General features: G+C 42.8%; 1 protein-coding gene across 3 annotated transcripts in view; it reads left to right on the top strand.

Annotated features, from left to right (window-relative positions):
- LOC133462084 (peroxidasin) overlaps positions 1-19,324 on the top strand; it is a 137,359-nt gene that overhangs the window by 98,316 nt on the left and 19,719 nt on the right. For all 3 annotated transcript variants that reach the window (XM_061743206.1, XM_061743205.1, XM_061743204.1), the window contains 4 exons: positions 999-1,107; positions 9,395-9,552; positions 15,063-16,069; positions 18,108-18,604. In XM_061743206.1, the coding sequence (XP_061599190.1) occupies positions 999-1,107; positions 9,395-9,552; positions 15,063-16,069; positions 18,108-18,604 (1,771 nt within the window). The remainder of the gene's footprint in view (positions 1-998; positions 1,108-9,394; positions 9,553-15,062; positions 16,070-18,107; positions 18,605-19,324) is intronic.

The raw sequence follows: 19,324 nt of genomic DNA, 5'->3' as shown, positions 1-19,324 counted from the left end.
AAACCATAATCAGCAATATTATTATTATATTATTTCATATTTCAGTGTTCATGTTTTTTTTAATTGCATTACAGAAAATAAAGAACTTTATCACAATATTCTAATTTTCTGAGACAGTCCTGTATTGAAAGTTGCCCTGTTGTCATCTTTTTTACTGAAATATAACCAGACTTTCGGGTGTTTGTATCGCTTGAGTGCCATGTTTATTATTGACTGCGGGCTTCATTCGTGCTCACTGGAATTGCGAAGGGAATCGTTTTCAAAATTTGCAAACAATTCCAAGGAATTGAAAACACTGGGAAACGGTTCTGCAAAAGAACCGGTTCTCGATTCCCATCCCTAGCAAATCGTTTTTTGATCGATTTGAACTCCAGAACATCAAACAAACAGGAGTTTCCTCATTTCTACTCATCTAAGCTGTTACTTCGGTGTCTGCGTCTGAGTGTGGAGCAATCCCAAGGAAAAGCTATTGAACCAGACACCTCGGAAGCTTGTAAGTGTTTAGGAGTGATGTTCCAGATGAAAGCAGCTTCAAGGCTGAGATGTTTGGTAAATGGACTGTGTTTTGCCGCCACATCAAAGCTCACTTTGACAGTGTGAAGAGCTCTCTGTTGATGTTCTGAACCCGGGTTGCCAGAGTTATCAGCTCCCGTCAGCTCTGCCCTGCGTGCGTTACCGTTTCCTGCTGAGGCGTTGCGGTCAGACTGCAGCGCTCCGCTGGCGAACCACAAACCGGATCAGTGGACTGGGTTTTTGTTGGACTCTCCTCATGGTCACGTCACCATCGGACCGTTTCCAGTGGCACTCCGACGCCACGGAGCGCGCCAAACGTGTGTGGAGGAAAGCTGAAGTCCTGAAGCCCTTAAGTCCAGAAGACAAACAATCTCCAGCTGCTTTTAGTTAATACTTCCAGTCAACTCCATCTGGAGACGTGTTGCATGTTTTGATTTGTTTTTCTCCTTAATTTTGTCTTGAATCCACCTTTGTGTCTCCATCAGTGCCCGCCGTCAGCAGGGAGGGCGACACCTTCGTCAGCTCCTCCATAGAGCAGGCCATCCGAAACGTGGACAGCGCCATCGAATCCACCAGGAGACGTCTCTTTGATGGGTAGGACACGAGAAAGACCAGACACACACACGTTTTCCTGGAGATGTGCAGACAGATTCATTTCTGTTCACGTTTACAGAGAAGCTCTGGAGAAATGGCTGCTGTATTCACACACTGACACATTTATCACAATGTTGGCCCTTTACAGCGGAAAAGCACGAGGTGATTACATGTAGAATATTTAAGGTCCATTCTTTGCTTCAGATCAATAGCGTACATGAGAGAGGAAGGCCCATTAAACCTGCTGGTGCATCATTTGTCCTCACCGTTTGGTAACATTAGACTCCCCTGGTGAAAATGTGTACAGCAACATCTCAGCTGCTCCAGGCATGATGTGTTGACTGAAAGAAACATAAATGAAACGAAGAATAAAACAAGAGCAAAGCGTGACTCAGAGTTGCCGGTAAATGTTTTCTGATCGTCGTCCCTAGAAACTGTTCCTGCTGGTTTTGTGCAGCATGAGCAACGATCGATCGCAGTCCCTTATAGCATAAATTCAGCAGTGACCTTTAATAAGTCCATTTGCAGTGATTCATTTGAGTAATTACTTCTCAGAAATGTTGTGCTTTTGAAGCAAAACTCCAATAAAATGATAAACCACAGGACCAGACACACAGATAAATCCCAGTGTCTAGTCTTTTCAGGTGCCAAAAAGACACTTTATTAAAATCAACAGTAACTTCATCTCTTTTTTTTCACTTTAAAACGGAGTTTGTGCCAAATCTAAATCTAAGCCAACAGCAGAAACACGAGTGCACCGATGGGGAAAAGCATTGTCTCATTAGTTTATTGTATGCGGCCTTAAACGGACTGGAGGCCGGCCAACGCCATCATGGCGGTTAAAACTGAAAGAAGCGGTTTGTGCTTCTTCATCTGGAGCCGCAGGTTGAAATGCACGGTCCACGTGGCTGTGGGACCAACGTCTTCCTGCTCCAGCCCACAAACTAGCGCTGTATTAAAAGGTGATGATAAAGTGCTGCTGTCTGCCTCCGCGGGAGATGGACGGGATTTCATGACTGATGAAAAGTTTCCTTCCTGCTGACTGATGTGGTTCGCTAAGCCGTGCACGCACGTACATACACGCAGATGAGATTCAAACAAACACAGCCAGACATGAAGGGATTCACATTTTGACGTTTGTCTTTGATGATGATCCCAGAAGAAGAAACGGGCCTCTCTTCAGCTGATTGTAATTTGTAATTTATTCATGTCAAAACAGGACAGTGCACAGTAAGACATTAATCTTGTACAAGAGAATATGCATTGTGCCAGGTTGTAGCAGCTTGCTATTTTCCAGTCCCTGGGCAGGTTGATGGAATAGTACATAAAAATTTGTATAGAAAAAGAAAAAATAGGTAAAAGATCAGAACAAAGCAAAGACACAATAGATGAATAGATAAATAGAAACATGGAAGCAGATTCACCAGAGCATGGGATCTGTCAGATGTTTAATTGTTTAATTAGGATCCTCATTAGCTACAACATGACTGCAGCTATTCTTCCTGGGGTCCGCCAACATTTCTAAATAATACAGTACTAAACATAAAATAATTAAAGCAAACCAAATAAGTTTCCACTAGATAAAGAGAATATCAAATTAAAAATACTCAATAAACAACAGAGACATACCACAAAATGAAGACAGCGAAATGAGAACAAAACACTGCACAGTTAAGAGTTCATCTGAGGTCGTCAAAAAGTCTGAAAAGCAGTCCACAATTTCATTTCATTTGTAGCCTCAAACTTCACGACTGATCTAATACAGAAAAAAAGAAAGAAAAAAATACAGTCAACAACAGTCATAACCAACTACTGTATGTTTCAATTTCCAGCATATTAGACAATCAGTTTCAGCATGTTGGCACCTAAGAAAAAGCTAGGCTGCCCCCCCAACACACACACACACACACACACACAACACATACATGTACACACACTTGTCTTGACAGTAGCCAACGCTTGGCAGGATGTGAAAAGGTGTGGGGACTTCTACATGAAATAATGTCTGTTGGCAGAGTATTCCATTGAGTCATTGCAATACAGGAGAATGATGAACTTCCCAAATGCAGTTTTGCGTTGGGGTTCACTACACTCACCCCTGGTAACAGATGTCCGTGTTGACTTCTCAGAGCAGAGAGTTACACATTTTTTCAAGGGTATTAGGGCGCGGCAGGAGAAAAATAAAAATAATATTTTAGAGGAGGAAGATTTTTTTTCATTATGCACTTCAAGAAAAAAGTTGAAATGTCGAGAAAAAAGTCGATATTGATTTGAAACACATATCACACATATGCAGTTGCATAACTTCAGAAACGTCCCCTTAACGTTCCACTCCAAGGATGTAAGTTAGTTAGTTAGTTACGGCTGCTGCTGCATAGCTGTCAGTCGCTCTGCTAACTGGATTTAATGGGCCAGAGGAGACATTTCCACTTTATTCACAAAATTGTATTTCAACTTTATTCTCGAAATTTCGACTTTATTCACGAAATTTCGACTTTTTTCTCAAAAGTGTATTTCAACATTAATCTCAACATTTCGACTTTTTTCTCGAAGTGCACAATAAAAAAAAAAATCCCCTCTCAAATATTTTTTCTCCTGCATGGCCCTAATACTCTTCCGTATTTATCAGATTCTCTAAGTTAAAACTTCATATTTGTTGAGTATATGACAGTGATGGTAGTGAGGTGGTGTTTTATCGTGGAGGATCAGGAGCTCCGTCAGACAGCAGCGCAGCAGCTGCTGCTAAAGGGCCAAGAATAACACTTTGACATCAACTGGTTTTCGGCGTTAATCCGCCGTAACGTGATCTGATCTTTGCCTAGAACCTCTTGAGACCCTTTTACATAGATGGATTCCTTGGGTTTCTTACCCCAGTTTAGCGTACCACCTGTGTCTTTTACGTTAACTGACACCACTCAGTCTCACTCTCCTGGTGGTTCCTGTTTGTTCCACACCCCTGCAGTTACTTCAGTAAGATCATCTCTGGATTAGAGCTGTTTCAAAACCAGTTCTGAACCATTCTGAACTCAACATGTTTCTGTTGGGGTTGTGGATATCCAGGGGGCTGTTTGGCAGAGTTCAGACCGTTACCGTTTTGGGGAACAGCAGCTTCCTCCAGGATGTTTTTCCACGCACATCTGCTTGTTCCATGACTTCCGTGTGCTGGACTCATGAGCAGAGATGTTTCCCTGTTCCAGTGACGTCGTCAGGTCTTCTGCTGGTCCTCGTAGGTTCTTCTCAGCAGATTTCTGACTGCATGCTGTCATGAACACCCTGTTTGTTCAAGGACATAGGCATGTATTCACGAGATAAGTCCTAGTTCCAACGATGTCTCCATGGATTCTTCTTGAGCTCGTTGAGGATCCTTCGTTGTGTCTTTGGAGTCATCTTGACTGGACATTAGGGGTGTAACGATACACTAATCTCACGGTACGGTACGATACACGATATTGAGGTCACGATAACGATACGATATTATAGCAGTATTCTTTAATAACCTGAGGAATTATGACTGGAAAAAATTTTCTTTTATTTGACGGACACAAAATACAAAACAATACTGTACGTTTGCCCTATTGTTACAGTTTGTAATGCTTTATAACTGTTTAAGTTTTAAAGAGAAAGCCAGGCCAAACATTTTCCACAAACTGAACTAAAAGTAAATGTCAGGTTTGCATTATGCATCTTCAGTTTCATACAAGTACAAATATTTTGCCACAAACTGAATAGTTTCTCTCATGTATGAATTTTTTCTTTTCCAGAAATTTAACAACTAAAATGAACTAAATAAATAAAAGTAAATAAATAAACTGTGAAAATCCCAAACTCAAAATGCAACATGACTGTTATTTAGCTTATGACAGAGCTCAGAGCTTCACATGCTCCAGCCTGAGGCCGTAAGGTGAATCTTTACATCATAAAAAAGATTGATTCATGCTCACCTTTTATAAGTAAAAGTTCGGAGCTCAAAACCCCTCAAGAGTCCTGTGATTGGGACCGCAAAAGCGATCCCGCTGCACCAATAGGATGCGCGTTACTAGTAAACACAATATATTAATATTAATAATCCAATATCGCGCTACAGTTTGTCACCTTCACGACACGTATCGTGACGTTTTTGTATCGCAAAATTTTGTGGCACGATATATTGTTACACCCCTACTGGACGTCCACTTCTAGGAAGAGCCGATACAGAACTAAACTGTTTCCATTTGTCTGTCTAACTGCAGAACACTTTGAGATGACTTTGAATCCCTTTAATCCCCATGAAGACCCACTCCTCTTGACCGTATGTCAAGTCCTAAACATGATCAAGTATTTTGCCAAAAAAAAAAGTTTTTTTCAACACTTGAAGAACAACAAGTACAACATTTAGAGGTTCAACAGCTTTTGTTTGCTCACAAACTGACACTGGTATTTTGTTTGTTCCTCCTCCTGAGTGGAAAACTTGGATCAGTGAGTTCGGCAGTGGCTGCGATTCAAATTATTTTTCTTGACGTGAGTCGCTAAAAAGCATCCGGAGCGATGCAGCAGGGACGTCCGGCTCCGAGTGATGCAGAGAGCATCCACGGCAGGCTGGTGATCCTGGACGCTGAGACGACGAGTGCAATGACTCACGTTTGTGAAGGCTTTTGGCCTCTCCTGGTTTAGCTGTTCCAGCTGCAGTTAGGGTGACTGCATCCCAACCCGCCACATCTGGGACACAGAGTGTGTTTGTTTGGGACCAGGCGCAACACTAATAAAAATGATGTACTGGGGCAGAGTTACTGGTTGTTTGGCTCACCGGCTCCACATTTATGGCTTGTGTTGCAGCTAACGGTTATTTGATAAACTATGAAAATACAGCCGGAACTTACAATTCATGAAAATGAAAAGCCATAGCAGTTTCACCTGAAAAGATATGAACAGGTTTTGATGGCCAGTACCTCTCTCTCACACCAGAGTGTTTTTTACATTATCTTGTTGGAGACACTCAGTACTCAAGTTGAGGGGGGATGAGGGGGGATGGCATCCCCCCTGAAATAAAAACGGTCCAAATCATCCCCCCTGTAAAACTGCCATCCCTCCTTTCCATCTCTTATGTCATTTCATCAATGAATGTGGTTTTGCTGCTATTTCAACATTTAGAGTCATCACCAGAAAAATAACACCAGAAAAATAACTTATGTGACAATTTTCACCTGTTTCAAGTACATTTTCACTTGAAATAAGTAGGAAAATCTGCCAGTGGAACAAGATTTATCTTCTCATTACAAGCAAAAAAATCTTATTCCACTGGCAGATTTTTCTACTTATTTCAAGTGAAAATTTACTTGAAACAGGTGAAAATTGTTGTTTTTTCCAGTGATGAGTCTTGTTTTAAGTTTAATGAGATTTTTTTACTAAAATGAGACATTTTAACTAGAAATAAGACAAATATTCTTGATAAGATTTTGAGTTTTTGCAGTGATCCATTTTACTTATCCTGTGAAGGACAGGGGCATATTGATAAGTTCAGAAAACTGTTTTTTATTGTTGTGTTTTGATGTATTTGATGTAAGCCCAGTGGATATTTAAAGCTTACAGAAGGCTGCATTCAACTGCTGCTATGTCATTCCTGCAGTATTTCTGCAGGTGTTTTGGTCAGTGCTATTATTTGTAATATATTATATTATTTGTAATCAGCACAAATTATCTGTCCCCATATGATAAAATCCACCATCCCCCCTCATTTAGTTTTTTACAACTCGAGTACTGGAGACATTGGTACATTTGTGGAAGAGATGAGGTGTTGAAGGTTCCTCATGGCACATTTCTACACGTAAACAGCCTGGATGGTCTATTTGTTTCTGGGCTGCAGCACACAGTGCACGTTTGCCCCCAAAAATGTCCCAATGTGGTATTGATAGGACCCAAATGCAGGAGAGACCACGAGGCAGGAGTTCCAAAAAAGGGGATTTATTAAATTAAACAAAAACCTAAAGCACTGCTGAGCAGGGTTGCAAAAAACATGAGAGCGAAAAATCCAAAAAGCATGACAGGACACACAGAGGGTGGAAACAGTACGGACCAGCAGGGAGCGAGGGAAAGACAAGACCAGATATACACAGAAGGGTTGAACAGACACAGGTGCAGACAATCAGGGCTGGACCGTGACAAAAAAAGCATCCGGAATACTGAATTATCTGACCGGAATACTGGTTTCCACTGAGGAAGGTCCAGTCCAGACGCCTCCGAGCCCAGTGACGTACAGTAGATGCTGCTCTGAACAAGGTTCACTTAGCACTTCTTTTTGTTAAATCATGAAGTTTTAAAGGAATATTCCAGATGTTAAATAACCCTATGTCCGTTATTAGATGGTAAAAAGTCTAAATGTTCGTCAGGAACCCAAACAGCCCTGGAGGGGACAGAGCTACGTGAGAATAAATGAGCCTTTGAATCTTGTAACAAGAATCAAAAAAGACATGCCCTTTAAGCGGAGGTGTTAACAGGGAACATAAAGACAAATGTGTACTCTTCTATAGAGCTAGAGAGCCTGTTGCTACAGGCTTCTCTCTGCTATGTCCTCTCAGGTTTGTACAGGTCCGTCACTGAGGTGCAAACTTCTATTCAATGAATGCAAAGGGGGGAAAGTTCACCTCTCCTGCAGCTAGTGATGGCTCATTTTGTTATCAATATACGCATGTCATCACTGATGCAGAGAGTTCAGCAGATCAGCAGTGTCCAGCTCCTTCAAAAATGCAGCAAAAATATACCTCCAGATTACTCGATTATAATGTAACATTTTAATGTGAGAAAAACCTCCCTGAGGGATTCTGTTTTAAATCATTTCAATGATTCTTCTCACATATTTGTTCACAAAGAGGAGACCCTCGGGCCATATCTGTTCCTCAAGGACTCCAACTTTGATGGATGCTGTTTTGTCTAAGTCATCATATCCATCACCTGCTGACATCAGCAGTTTGTACAGTTTAATATGATGGCTGGGGGATATTTTTTTGTAAAAGTGGCTACTGATGCCCTTTTCCCTGCAGTGTGGCTTCCATGCCAAATAAAAATTAAGAGAAAAAAAAGAGTTGTTTAGAGGTCTGTACTGGAGTATTTATGTTACAGATGAAGCATTTTACACTCAAAAGACTGTTTTACACTGCAAAAACTCAAAATCTTAACAAGAATATTTGTCTTATTTCTAGTTAAAATGTCTAATTTTTAGTCAAAAAAATCTCATTACACTTAAAACAAGAGTCATCACCAGAAAAACAACTTATTTGACAATTTTAACCTGTTTCAAGTAAATTTTCACTTGAAATAAGTAGGAAAATCTGCCAGTGGGACAAGATTTATCTTCTCATTACAAGCAAAAAAATCTTGTTCCACTGGCAGATTTTTCTACTTATTTTAAGTGAAAATCTACTTGAAACGGGTGAAAATTGTTGTTTTTTCCAGTGATGAGTTTTGTTTTAAGTGTAATTAGTTTTTGTTTTACTAAAAATGAGACATTTTAACTAGAAATAAGACAAATATTCTTGTTAAGATTTCGAGTTTTTGCAGTGTACATGAATGCATCGTCCAGAGATGCATATATTTTTAACTTTTTTCCTCATAAAATGAGTTTTGTAATCATGATTCCTGCAGATTCTTTGAATCAGCTGCTGCTGCAGCAGTCAGGATCACCTGATTACATCTCCTTTTCAGACACACATCTTTTCTTCCTCTGTGTGGGAAAAAAGAGAATATGTTAGAAAAAAAAAGGGAAAGAAAAGCTTCCAGGGCACCGTGTCCCAGCGATCCCACACGTGAAGTGTGTAGTTAAAGTAAGCACGTCTCCAGTGGGGTTTGCAGCTGCTTCTCCTCATCTTTGTGATGACATCCGCCGTGTCCGCTGACGTCTGGGCAGGTTAACGTGCACTTTGTCCTCCTGCTAAACACGGGAACAGCCATGAGAACGGTCCCGTCTCTCTTCTCGGCCGCTGAATAAAAGCCAAATGTTTCCTCACTTTTACAAAATAGAGCGTATCAAAATGCAGGACATCTTTTCAGTGTGTTTAACGAGGGATGAGGGGTAACTTTACTGTGTGAGTCCAGAGCAAACCGGGACACCAGGACATCCTGGCTGGGGAGTGAAGAAAGAGAGAACAAAATAGTCAATTGAAGTTTAAAACCGTTCCTTTCTGTTTCTTGTGAACGTATCTTTGCAGCAGTGTTTCTCTCCCACATGTTTATACTGTCAGTCAGTCTGGGTCTCCATCTTCATGTCAGTCATCTGCTCTCCTGTCTCTCTCCCTCCTCCTCCTCCGTCCTGGTCCAGTCAGCCTCGCACCCCAGGAGAGCTGCTGGCTCTTTTCCGGTACCCGCGTGACCCCTACACGGTGGAGCAGGCCCGAGCCGGAGAGATCTTCGAACAGACGCTGCTGCTCATCCAGAACCACGTCAACCAGGGCCTCATGGTCGACACCAACGGCACCGGTGAGGCTCGCGCTGACGCCACACATCCTCACGGAGTCAGCTGTCATGCTCTGTGGTTTTCTGTTTCAAATCTTTTTTATTATTTTTCACAATGAATCAATCAATCAATTACTTTATTTGTCCCCAAGCGGGCGATTAGTTTCGCGACAGGAGAAGTACACAATGGTAAATATACATAAAATAAAGGTTACACATCATAGTGTAGACCTATGCTTAAGAGGGAAGGCTTTTTCACCCACTACCTTTTCCTTCCGGTATTTAAACAATAGCGGAGGGAACAAAGGAGTGTTTATATCGGTTTGTCTTTGCAAAAGGGAGTCTAAGCAGTGTACCTGATGGTAGAAACTGAAACTGTTTGTGTAAGGGATGTGAGAAATCAGACAATATGGAGTTTGCCTTCTTGATCAGCTGTTTTTGTTATAAAGTTCTTGTAAAGTTTGTTGAGCTGACCCAATGATTTTATTGCTTAGACTGACAACCTTATTGAGCAAGTTTCTGTCTTTGACCTTCAAGGATTGAAACCAACAAATGAAAGAAAAAGTGATAACGGATTCGATGAAAGAACGATAAAACATAGTCATCAGGGAAGAATCGACCTGGAATTTAGAGAGTTTTCGAAGACAAAAAAGGCGCTGCTGGTTTTTCTTATATATTGAATCTGAATTTTTTCCAAATGACATAGTTTGTTGTCAATGATAGTGCCTAAATATTTATAGGACTCAACAATTTCAACTTCTTCACCCTCAATCACATTACTTACAGGAGAGGGCTGCACGCGTCTGAAATCAATACACATATCCTTTGTCTTTAAGACATTCAAAGATAAAAAAGATTCCTCACACCATTTCAAAAAATATTCAAACACAGGACCATGTGAAGTCTCAGTACTATTCAGCAGGCTCACTATAACAGTGTCATCTGCAAACTTCAGTATATGACAGTTTTCAAAAGTGCTACAGCAGTCATTTGATTTGATTTGATTTGATTTGATTTGATTTGTATACAAAAAATGAATATAAAAGTGATACTTTGAGAATGTATATCACAACCATAACAAAAACAAAGATACACCCCACTCAAAGTTGTGCTGCTGCAGGTTCAGATGGTATCAAAATTATATTATCTTACAAAACATACCAAAGAGAAAAAAGAAAAAGAGATCTTGGAATCTTTTGGTCGTACAGTGACCCCACCAACCCACCCCCAATCGCCCCACCCAAATCTTTAAAGATGTTAAGTACAAGGCACACAAAAAGAGGAAAACAAAGTTAGCAGGCGTATTAAGATCTAAACGTTGAGCTTCTCAAAGGTCAAAGGTCCACCGTGTTCACTCTCTCACGGTATAATCTGTGTTGTATGAGAATCATGAAAATAAGTCAAAAAGGGTTGCCAGGTCTTACAAAATGTATCCTCTGAGCCTCTAATTGAAAATCTTATCTTCTCTAGAGTAAGACAGTGCATAATGTCTCAGGGCCACTTTAATCTAAGCAGAATGGCCCGCCTGGCCAGAAGCAAGGAGAAAGAGATCATATGACACTCAGTAGAAGTTATCCGGGGTGCTTTGTCTTTTTATTTGATCTACCATGTCACCTAAACCGCTGTGAAAGAGAGAAGAGAGTGTAGGTAAATTAAATTGATATTTGGAGCTCATGATTTTCAGTGGAGGAGTTAAAAAATTACTTTTACACAAACTTTAAGTGCGATGACACAAAAAAATAATTTGGCCGATGCCAAGCCCCCCCTCGTTGTTGAAGTTTCAGGAGGATAAGTCACATCCGAGTCCTGCTAACCCTCAGGTGTGCAGATCTCTAAGAAAGCAGATGTTTTGGGAGTTTGCTGGTCTGGAGCATTCGCATGTGTTAACCCAATGCCATGAGGGAAAGACATAAGCAGTGGGGTCTCATTAGGGCCTGTTCAGACCTGAGTGGCCAGAGCTTAGCATGTATGTTCACCGCCTGGCATGAAGCTGGAGAAGGTCCGTCTGCAGACGTCAGGGCAGCAGACCTCCACTCTACCGAGCACCTTCACCTGATAAGTTACCTGGACCGCACGTTTTCAGGTCCAGGTGGGGCTACACTCCACCTCTGCTTCCAGATATTCTTGTTGTGGAAAGACCTGTCACAGATATGCAGAAGAAATGCGTAATCCTCTAAACTGATGATATCTGTTTGTCAGGCAGTCCTGAAACCGTCTCTGGACACGTTTGTGTTCAGACTTTGAAGAGAACACAGACATGAGTGTCCCAGACCACGTTCAAACGTGTGCTGGAAGACCAGCTCTGACTCTGTCCTGGGATCGGCTCTGACCTGGAGTCAGTGTTGGCCACTTGTAGCCCCGGAAGTCTGGATGCTACGGTGGCCGACAAGGGCCAAACGCACTGCAACGGCCTAATGCGTCTCAGTTAAGGAAAACTTCAAGTACAGAAACGATTCAAATTCACAAACTCAAAGCGAGATACAAAAAGAGGAACGTGGTGCAAATGAAAAAACGTACTGCAAAAAACAAAGACAAATGCAGCATCATCAAACGCTGCAAATAGAGAAACGATGCAAAGCACAAAACGATATAAAACAAGAAACCATCTTCAAAAGAAAAATGCTTCATAACCGGTCACTACAACCGGAAGTGCTCCAAACCTGCAGGGTTTTTCATTTGCACCATGTTCCTCTTTTTGTACCTCGTTTGTGAATTTGAATCGTTTCTGTACTTGAAGCCGTTTTCATTAACTGAGACGCATTAGGCCGTTGCAGTGTGTTTGGCCCTTGTCGGCCACCGTAGGATGCGGTCTGGATGTGGTCTGGATTTGTTGTTGCACATCAAACCATTGTAAAACCTTGTCCCAGCAGATCGTAGTTGAGCCTCCTACAGAGAGAGAGATCATTAACACTCAGGACTGATGCCAGTCTTCCTGGCAGGGGACCTTCCCTCCAGGTCAAGACCAGTCAGTTTTCAATCAAACACCCATGAGCCACGTCTCAGAGCCGTCTCAGAGCCGTCTCAGAGCCGTCGGGCTTACTGAGCATGTAAACAGTCTCTGTATATGACCTGAAATCCCCTTTACTTGCAGATGTCAAACAGTTAATTAGGTGCTCTCACGTTAAAGGCAGAAGCACGTGGAAGTGACACGCTCTAACAACGCCCTCCAGTCACCGGGATCCTTGCATGTCGTTGGATGGTTGGTTTGTCAGCCAGACTCTCTTTTCTCCAGGGATCAGGTAGTGTTGGTTTCTGAGGTGTTTCTCCACGATCAGGCCTAGAGGAAGGAGATTTGACTATGTAACACTCCCCTTGAGTTCACATCGTCTGCAGAGGAATCAAAGTGGAGGAGAATCCCAGCTGTGTGTCTTCATTTGCATTTTCCGTCTGAAGATAATGTTTTCTGATTTGGGATCTAGTTTTGGCAAATACCCAAATTCCTGAGGAACGTACGCAGATGTCCGTCAACGGTTTCCGTGGTTCCATTTAGTTTCTTTTAGAAAAGGTCTGGTGAAGTCTGTGCACCATCCTGCGCCAGTCCTCCATCTGTCGTCCATTTTCTCGTCAGCCTGTCCTCGGGGACACGAACGCAACGACGGAGCTGTTGACGAGGAGCCCGTAAACAGTTTTATAGGTCCTGTGTCACACCGAGCAGCAGTTAACCCGCAATCAGGGCCTGTGTGTCTGCGTGTGTGTGTGTGTGTGCGTGTGTGTGCAGATTATGTGGCCTCACATTCATCTGGAAAAATGTCCAGGAGGAAAAAGTGGAGCGTATTTAGACTTCATGGAGCATGAAAGCACTCCACTAGAGAGGGGGGTACATTTAACAGCACATAGGTCAAAGGCCACATGAACTGACACACAAAAGCACTCATACTGTGTGTGAGGGGAGTGGGGGGGGGGGTTTAGTGGCAGCTCTGGTCACACTTAGGGCTGGTGGAGCTCGACACCGCCTGCCGACGGCGGCGGACGCACGGGCCGGCTTTGATCCGCCGCACACTGAGGCCTTCACTGTCGAGGTCCCTGCGTATCAAAGCGAGCCAGAGCACGTTCGGGACCTACACCCTCAAAACCACGAGGTTCTTTCCTGTCTGAGCCCAACGCCGTCGACAGCTGCCTCCACCGGCTAAATACTTCAGAGGACGTGTTGTCCCTTGTCAGGGTTTCTTTTCCTTCACTGTGTTCTTTGTGCATGTACGGAGTCTGCAAACCTCCGCAGCCTGGAGGGAGTTAATCTCTCACAAAGCCCTGCTGTCCAGGACCTGATGACATCACCACCAAACACACTCATCATGATGTCGTTTGAAGGGGACCTATTATGGCATTTAATGTCTATTTTAAACAGGCCTTGAATGTCTTAAAAACAAGCTTTTTTTCTATATAAATTAGAAATTCAGCCTCCTAACCATGTCTTTATCTTCCCAGTCTCTAACCTCATTATCTATGCAGGATTCTGAGTGGGCGGGGCTATGATAATGAGGCACTGTGCTGATTGGCTGCCTGAATGACGCGATACACCGCTATGAAATAAAAGGCGGAAACTCCGGCCGGCGGAGTTAAGCCTAATTTATGGTTCTGCGTTAAATTGACGCAGACCCTACGCCGTACCCTACGGCGTAGGGTCTGCGTCGGTGTAACACGGAACCATAAATCAGCCTTTACACCGTGTCCTATTTGCATGCGATGCGAGCGAGCATCAGCGACAAAATCAATTCCATTGCTTATTTTCTATTGGACTGTCCTAACTGGCCGCAGCGACGCAGCGATGCACAGCGCGCCGTTTTGAGCTGAATTTGTCGGACGCCCTGCTTCTATTTTCTTCCTGTTGCCCGGTTGAAAGCGCTGTAGGAAACGGTGACGGATGGGAAACGGCTGATCCAGTTAGTTGAAATGAGAAGTTATCTCTATGATTCCTCCTCATTTCACTACAAAAACCTCAATAAAGTGGCAGCTGCTGGAGGGAGATGGACAGAGAGCGTCCGATGTCACGCAGTGCTACGATAGTCGGACGCTCACATGCAGTTACACGGTTTTATAGTTATGGGTGTGGTTTGCATTTTGGTTATCTGAACAGAATCTGCCAGTGGAACAAGATTTATCTTCTCATTACAAACAAAAAAATCTTGTTCCACTGGCAGATTTTTTCTACTTATTTTAAGTGAACATTTACTTGAAACAGGTGAAAATTGTCAAATAACAAGTTATTTTTCTGGTAATGACACTTGTTTTAAGTGTAATGATATTTGTTTGACTAAAAATTAGAAATTTTAACTAGAAATATGACAAATATTCTTGTTAAGATTTTGAGTTTTTGAAGTGTAGTCCTGGACAATTCAGGCTAAAATAAGACTAAAATGCTTAGACTTTTAGTCGACTGAAACTTGACAAGACTAAAAGGAGAATGAACGTGACTAAAACTGATAAAAACTAAAATGATAGCTTGACCCAAAGACTAGACTAAAACTAAAATTGAAACAGGCTGACAAAAACCCCACTACTCCTAAGTTAGTGATTTTTCTGTTATCTTTCTGCAGCATTCCGCTACAACGACCTGGTCTCCCCGCACTTCCTGGAGGTGATCGCTAACCTCTCCGGCTGCACGGCCCACCGCCGCATCAACAACTGCTCCGACATCTGCTTCCACCAGAAGTACCGCACGCACGACGGCACCTGCAACAACCTGCAGCACTCCATGTGGGGCGCCTCGCTCACCGCCTTCGAGCGGCTGCTGAAGTCCGTCTACGACAACGGCTTCAACCTGCCCCGGGGCGCCACCGAACTGCACCACAACCGCTACCGGCTGCCGCTGCCGCGCCTGGTGTCCACCACCATGATCGGCACGGAGACCATCACCCCCGACGACCGCTACACCCACATGCTCATGCAGTGGGGGCAGTTCCTGGACCACGACATGGACGCCACCGTGGCCGCCCTGAGCCAGTCGCGCTTCTCCGACGGCCAGCTGTGCGCGCAGGTGTGCACCAACGACCCGCCGTGCTTCCCCATCCAGTTCCCGGCCAACGACCAGCGGCAGCTGCGCACCGGCGCCCGCTGCATGTTCTTCGTGCGGTCCAGCCCCGTGTGCGGCAGCGGGATGACGTCGCTGCTCATGAACAGCGTGTATCCCAGAGAGCAGATCAACCAGCTCACCTCCTACATCGACGCCTCCAACGTTTACGGCAACTCCCGCCACGAATCCAACGAAATCCGGGATCTGGCCAGCCACAGGGGGCTGCTCCGCCAGGGGATCATCCAGCGCACGGGGAAGCCCCTGCTGCCCTTCGCCACGGGGCCGCCCACCGAGTGCATGAGGGACGAGAACGAGAGTCCCATCCCCTGCTTCTTAGCCGGAGACCACCGGGCCAATGAGCAGCTGGGCCTGACCGCCATGCACACGGTGTGGTTCCGGGAGCACAACCGCATCGCCACCGAGCTGCTGAGACTCAACCCCCACTGGGACGGGGACACCATCTACCACGAGGCCCGCAAGATCGTGGGCGCCCAGATGCAGCACATCACCTACAGCCACTGGCTGCCCAAGGTAACGGCTGCCAGTCCAAATCCATACCCATCTGTGTTTGTAGCGGCTTTTTCAGTGTTGGGAATAACGGCAGAAAAATAGCAGTTATTTTTTCCCAGTAACGGGTAATCTAACTAATTACTATTTCAAACGTGACTCACCTGACTCACCTCAACCTGACCCACTCAGGATAACAGCAATAGATGGAATGTGCATGACGTCACAGGTGAGCCTTCACAGCGGGTTACGCCCACTGAGTGTCAGAAAGACTGAGTGATATATGGTTTCATAGTGTATTATTATATTAAGTTATGAAATCTCATGGGATGTTAAACTATAGTATTATTATATTGTTATATATTATAGTATGGTGATATCATTTTGTTATATGTTATATTTTAAAAATTATTATGTTATATTAGGATATTACTATATTATTATGCTATATTTATATTATATCGTGCTACACCACTCTATATGATAATTATTTATTTGTTTACTTATTTATTCTCAAATTAATATAAATTTATTTATCTACTTTCATCATATTGTTGTGTTGTAACGTTGGAAATAGTAATTAGTTAGATTACGCGTTACTGGGAAAAAATAACAGCGTCAGTAACGCCACAAATTCCTTTTTTTTAACATTCTTTTTATTACTGTATACATTTTAAAATTATACATGTCCAGTGCAGTATATATACAAATAATTTGAAATATGTAGCAGATCCAGAATACATACACAGCAGTGATTCCTAAGGTCCTCCGTGAATCCAACATTTCAGGCAGTTCCCAGGTTCCAACACTTTGCCAAATCTTGCTGTAAAAAGGCTCTAATTCCAAATCTCAGTCTTCCCAAAGTAATATAATCCGCTATCAACGACTTCCACAAATGTGTTGAGGGAGGTTCTTCTCCCACGCACTTAGTCATAACAGCCTTTCGGCCCAACATAATCAAAAACTGTAAAGTGTTTTTATGTCGTCTTAGTGATTCGGGGATACAGTACATCCCAGTAGACATAGTAGTGGGTTTGACTGTAATTGTTGTTTGATTATCACACTAACCTCATCACATATAGTTTGCCAGAAACATTGAATATTTACACATTCCCAAAGACAGTGCAATCTTGTTCTTAATGTAGTCTAACATTTCTGACTGTTTGGAGAGGCCCCTGCTGTATATTTACTATACATATATGCAGTACTCGAGTTGTAAAAAAAAAAATCAGGGGGGATGTTGGATTTTATCATATGGGGACAGATAATTTGTGCTGATTACAAATAATATAATATATTACAAATAATAGCAGTGACCAAAACACCTGCAGAAATACTGCAGGAATGACATAGCAGCAGTTAAATGCAGCCTTCTGTAAGCTTTAAATATCCACTGGGCTTACATCAAATACATCAAAACACAACAATAAAAACAGTTTTCTGAACTTATCAATATGACTCTGTCCTTCACAGGATAAGTAAAATGGATCACTGCAAAAACTCAAAATCTTATCAAGAATATTTGTCTCATTTCTAGTTAAAATGTCTCATTTTAGTAAAAAAAATCTCATTACACTTAAAACAAGACTCATCACTGGAAAAAACAACAATTTTCACCTGTTTCAAGTAGATTTTCATTTGAAATAAGTAGAAAAATCTGCTCTGATCTTGTCCCACTGGCAGATTTTCCTACTTATTTCAAGTGAAAATTTACTTGAAACAGGTGAAAATTGTCAAATAACAAGTTATTTTTCTGGTGTTTTTTTTCTGGTGATGACTCTAAATGTTGAAATAGCAGTAAAACCACATTCATTGATGAAATGACATAAGGGATGGAAAGGGGGGATGTCAGTTTTACAGGGGGGATGATTTGGACCGTTTTTATTTCAGGGGGGGATGCCATCCCCCCTCATCCCCCCTCAACTCCAGTACTGGGTATATGGAGATATATAGACATGTAACGCCGCAAATTTTAACGCTGTTATTCCCAACACTGGTCTTTTGTAATATCTGTGCGTATTATCAGGTATTGACGATGGTGATAAGAAGTCTCTCCTCCCAGGTTCTAGGTGACGCGGGCATCAAGATGATGGGACCGTACGCCGGCTATGACCCCAACGTCAACGCCGCCATCTTCAACGCGTTCGCCACGGCGGCGTTCCGCTTCGGACACACCCTCATTAACCCCATACTCTACAGGCTGAACGAGAACTTCGAGCCCATCCCTCAGGGACACATCTCCCTGCACCGAGCCTTCTTCTCCCCGTTCCGGATCGTGAACGAGGGCGGCATCGACCCGCTCCTGCGGGGGCTCTTCGGCGTGGCGGGTAAAATGCGTGTTTCCACGCAGCTCCTGAACACGGAGCTGACGGAGAGGCTGTTCTCCATGGCCCACGCCGTGGCTCTGGACCTGGCCGCCATGAACATCCAGAGGGGGAGGGACCACGGGATACCGCCCTACAACGACTACCGGACCTTCTGCAACCTGACCTCGGCTCACTCCTTCGAAGATCTGAGGAACGAAATAAAGAACCCAGAAGTCAGAGATAAACTACAGAGGTAATTCCGCAAAATGTCATGACGTCTGAAGAGCTGGTTTAGTCTTACACTGCCAAAACTCAAAATCTTACCAGAAATATTTGTCTTATTTCTAGTTAAAATGTCTAATTTTTTGTCAAAAAATCTCATTACACTTAAAACAAGAGTCATTACCAGAAAAATAACTCGTTATTTGACTATTTTCACCCTTTTCAAGTAAATTTACACTTGAAATAAGTAGAAAAATCTGCCAGTGGAACAAGATTTATCTTCTCATTACAAGCAAAAAAATATTGTTCCACTGGCAGATTTTTCTACTTATTTCAAGTGAAAATCTACTTGAAACAGGTGAAAATTGTTGTTTTTGATGAGTCTCGTTTTAAGCGTAATGAGATTTTTTTACTAACAATGAGACATTTTAACTAGAAATAAGACAAATATTCTTGTTAAGATTTTGAGTTTTTGCAGTGTAGTGACACCAAAAGGTGACGACCAGGCAGCACAATTCCCCATTTCATTTAAGCAGCTTTAAGAGACTGAGGTTAATGAACTGTTGAACTCTCATTTTGAATTAAATGGCAGCAACACATCGGGATGGGACATGCACTGGAAAAGCGTGTAGTGGCATCATTAATTAACTGAGGCAAAGTAAAAAAAATGGTTCTGTGGTCAGATTAATCCAAATTAAAAATTTTGATTTGGAAACCATAAGTAGGCGCCATGTGGTGACGTGGGTAGTTT

Source organism: Cololabis saira, chromosome 16, assembly GCF_033807715.1.
Source record: "Cololabis saira isolate AMF1-May2022 chromosome 16, fColSai1.1, whole genome shotgun sequence".
Classification (NCBI taxonomy): domain Eukaryota; kingdom Metazoa; phylum Chordata; class Actinopteri; order Beloniformes; family Belonidae; genus Cololabis; species Cololabis saira.
This window is presented reverse-complemented; position numbering and strand designations above follow the sequence as displayed.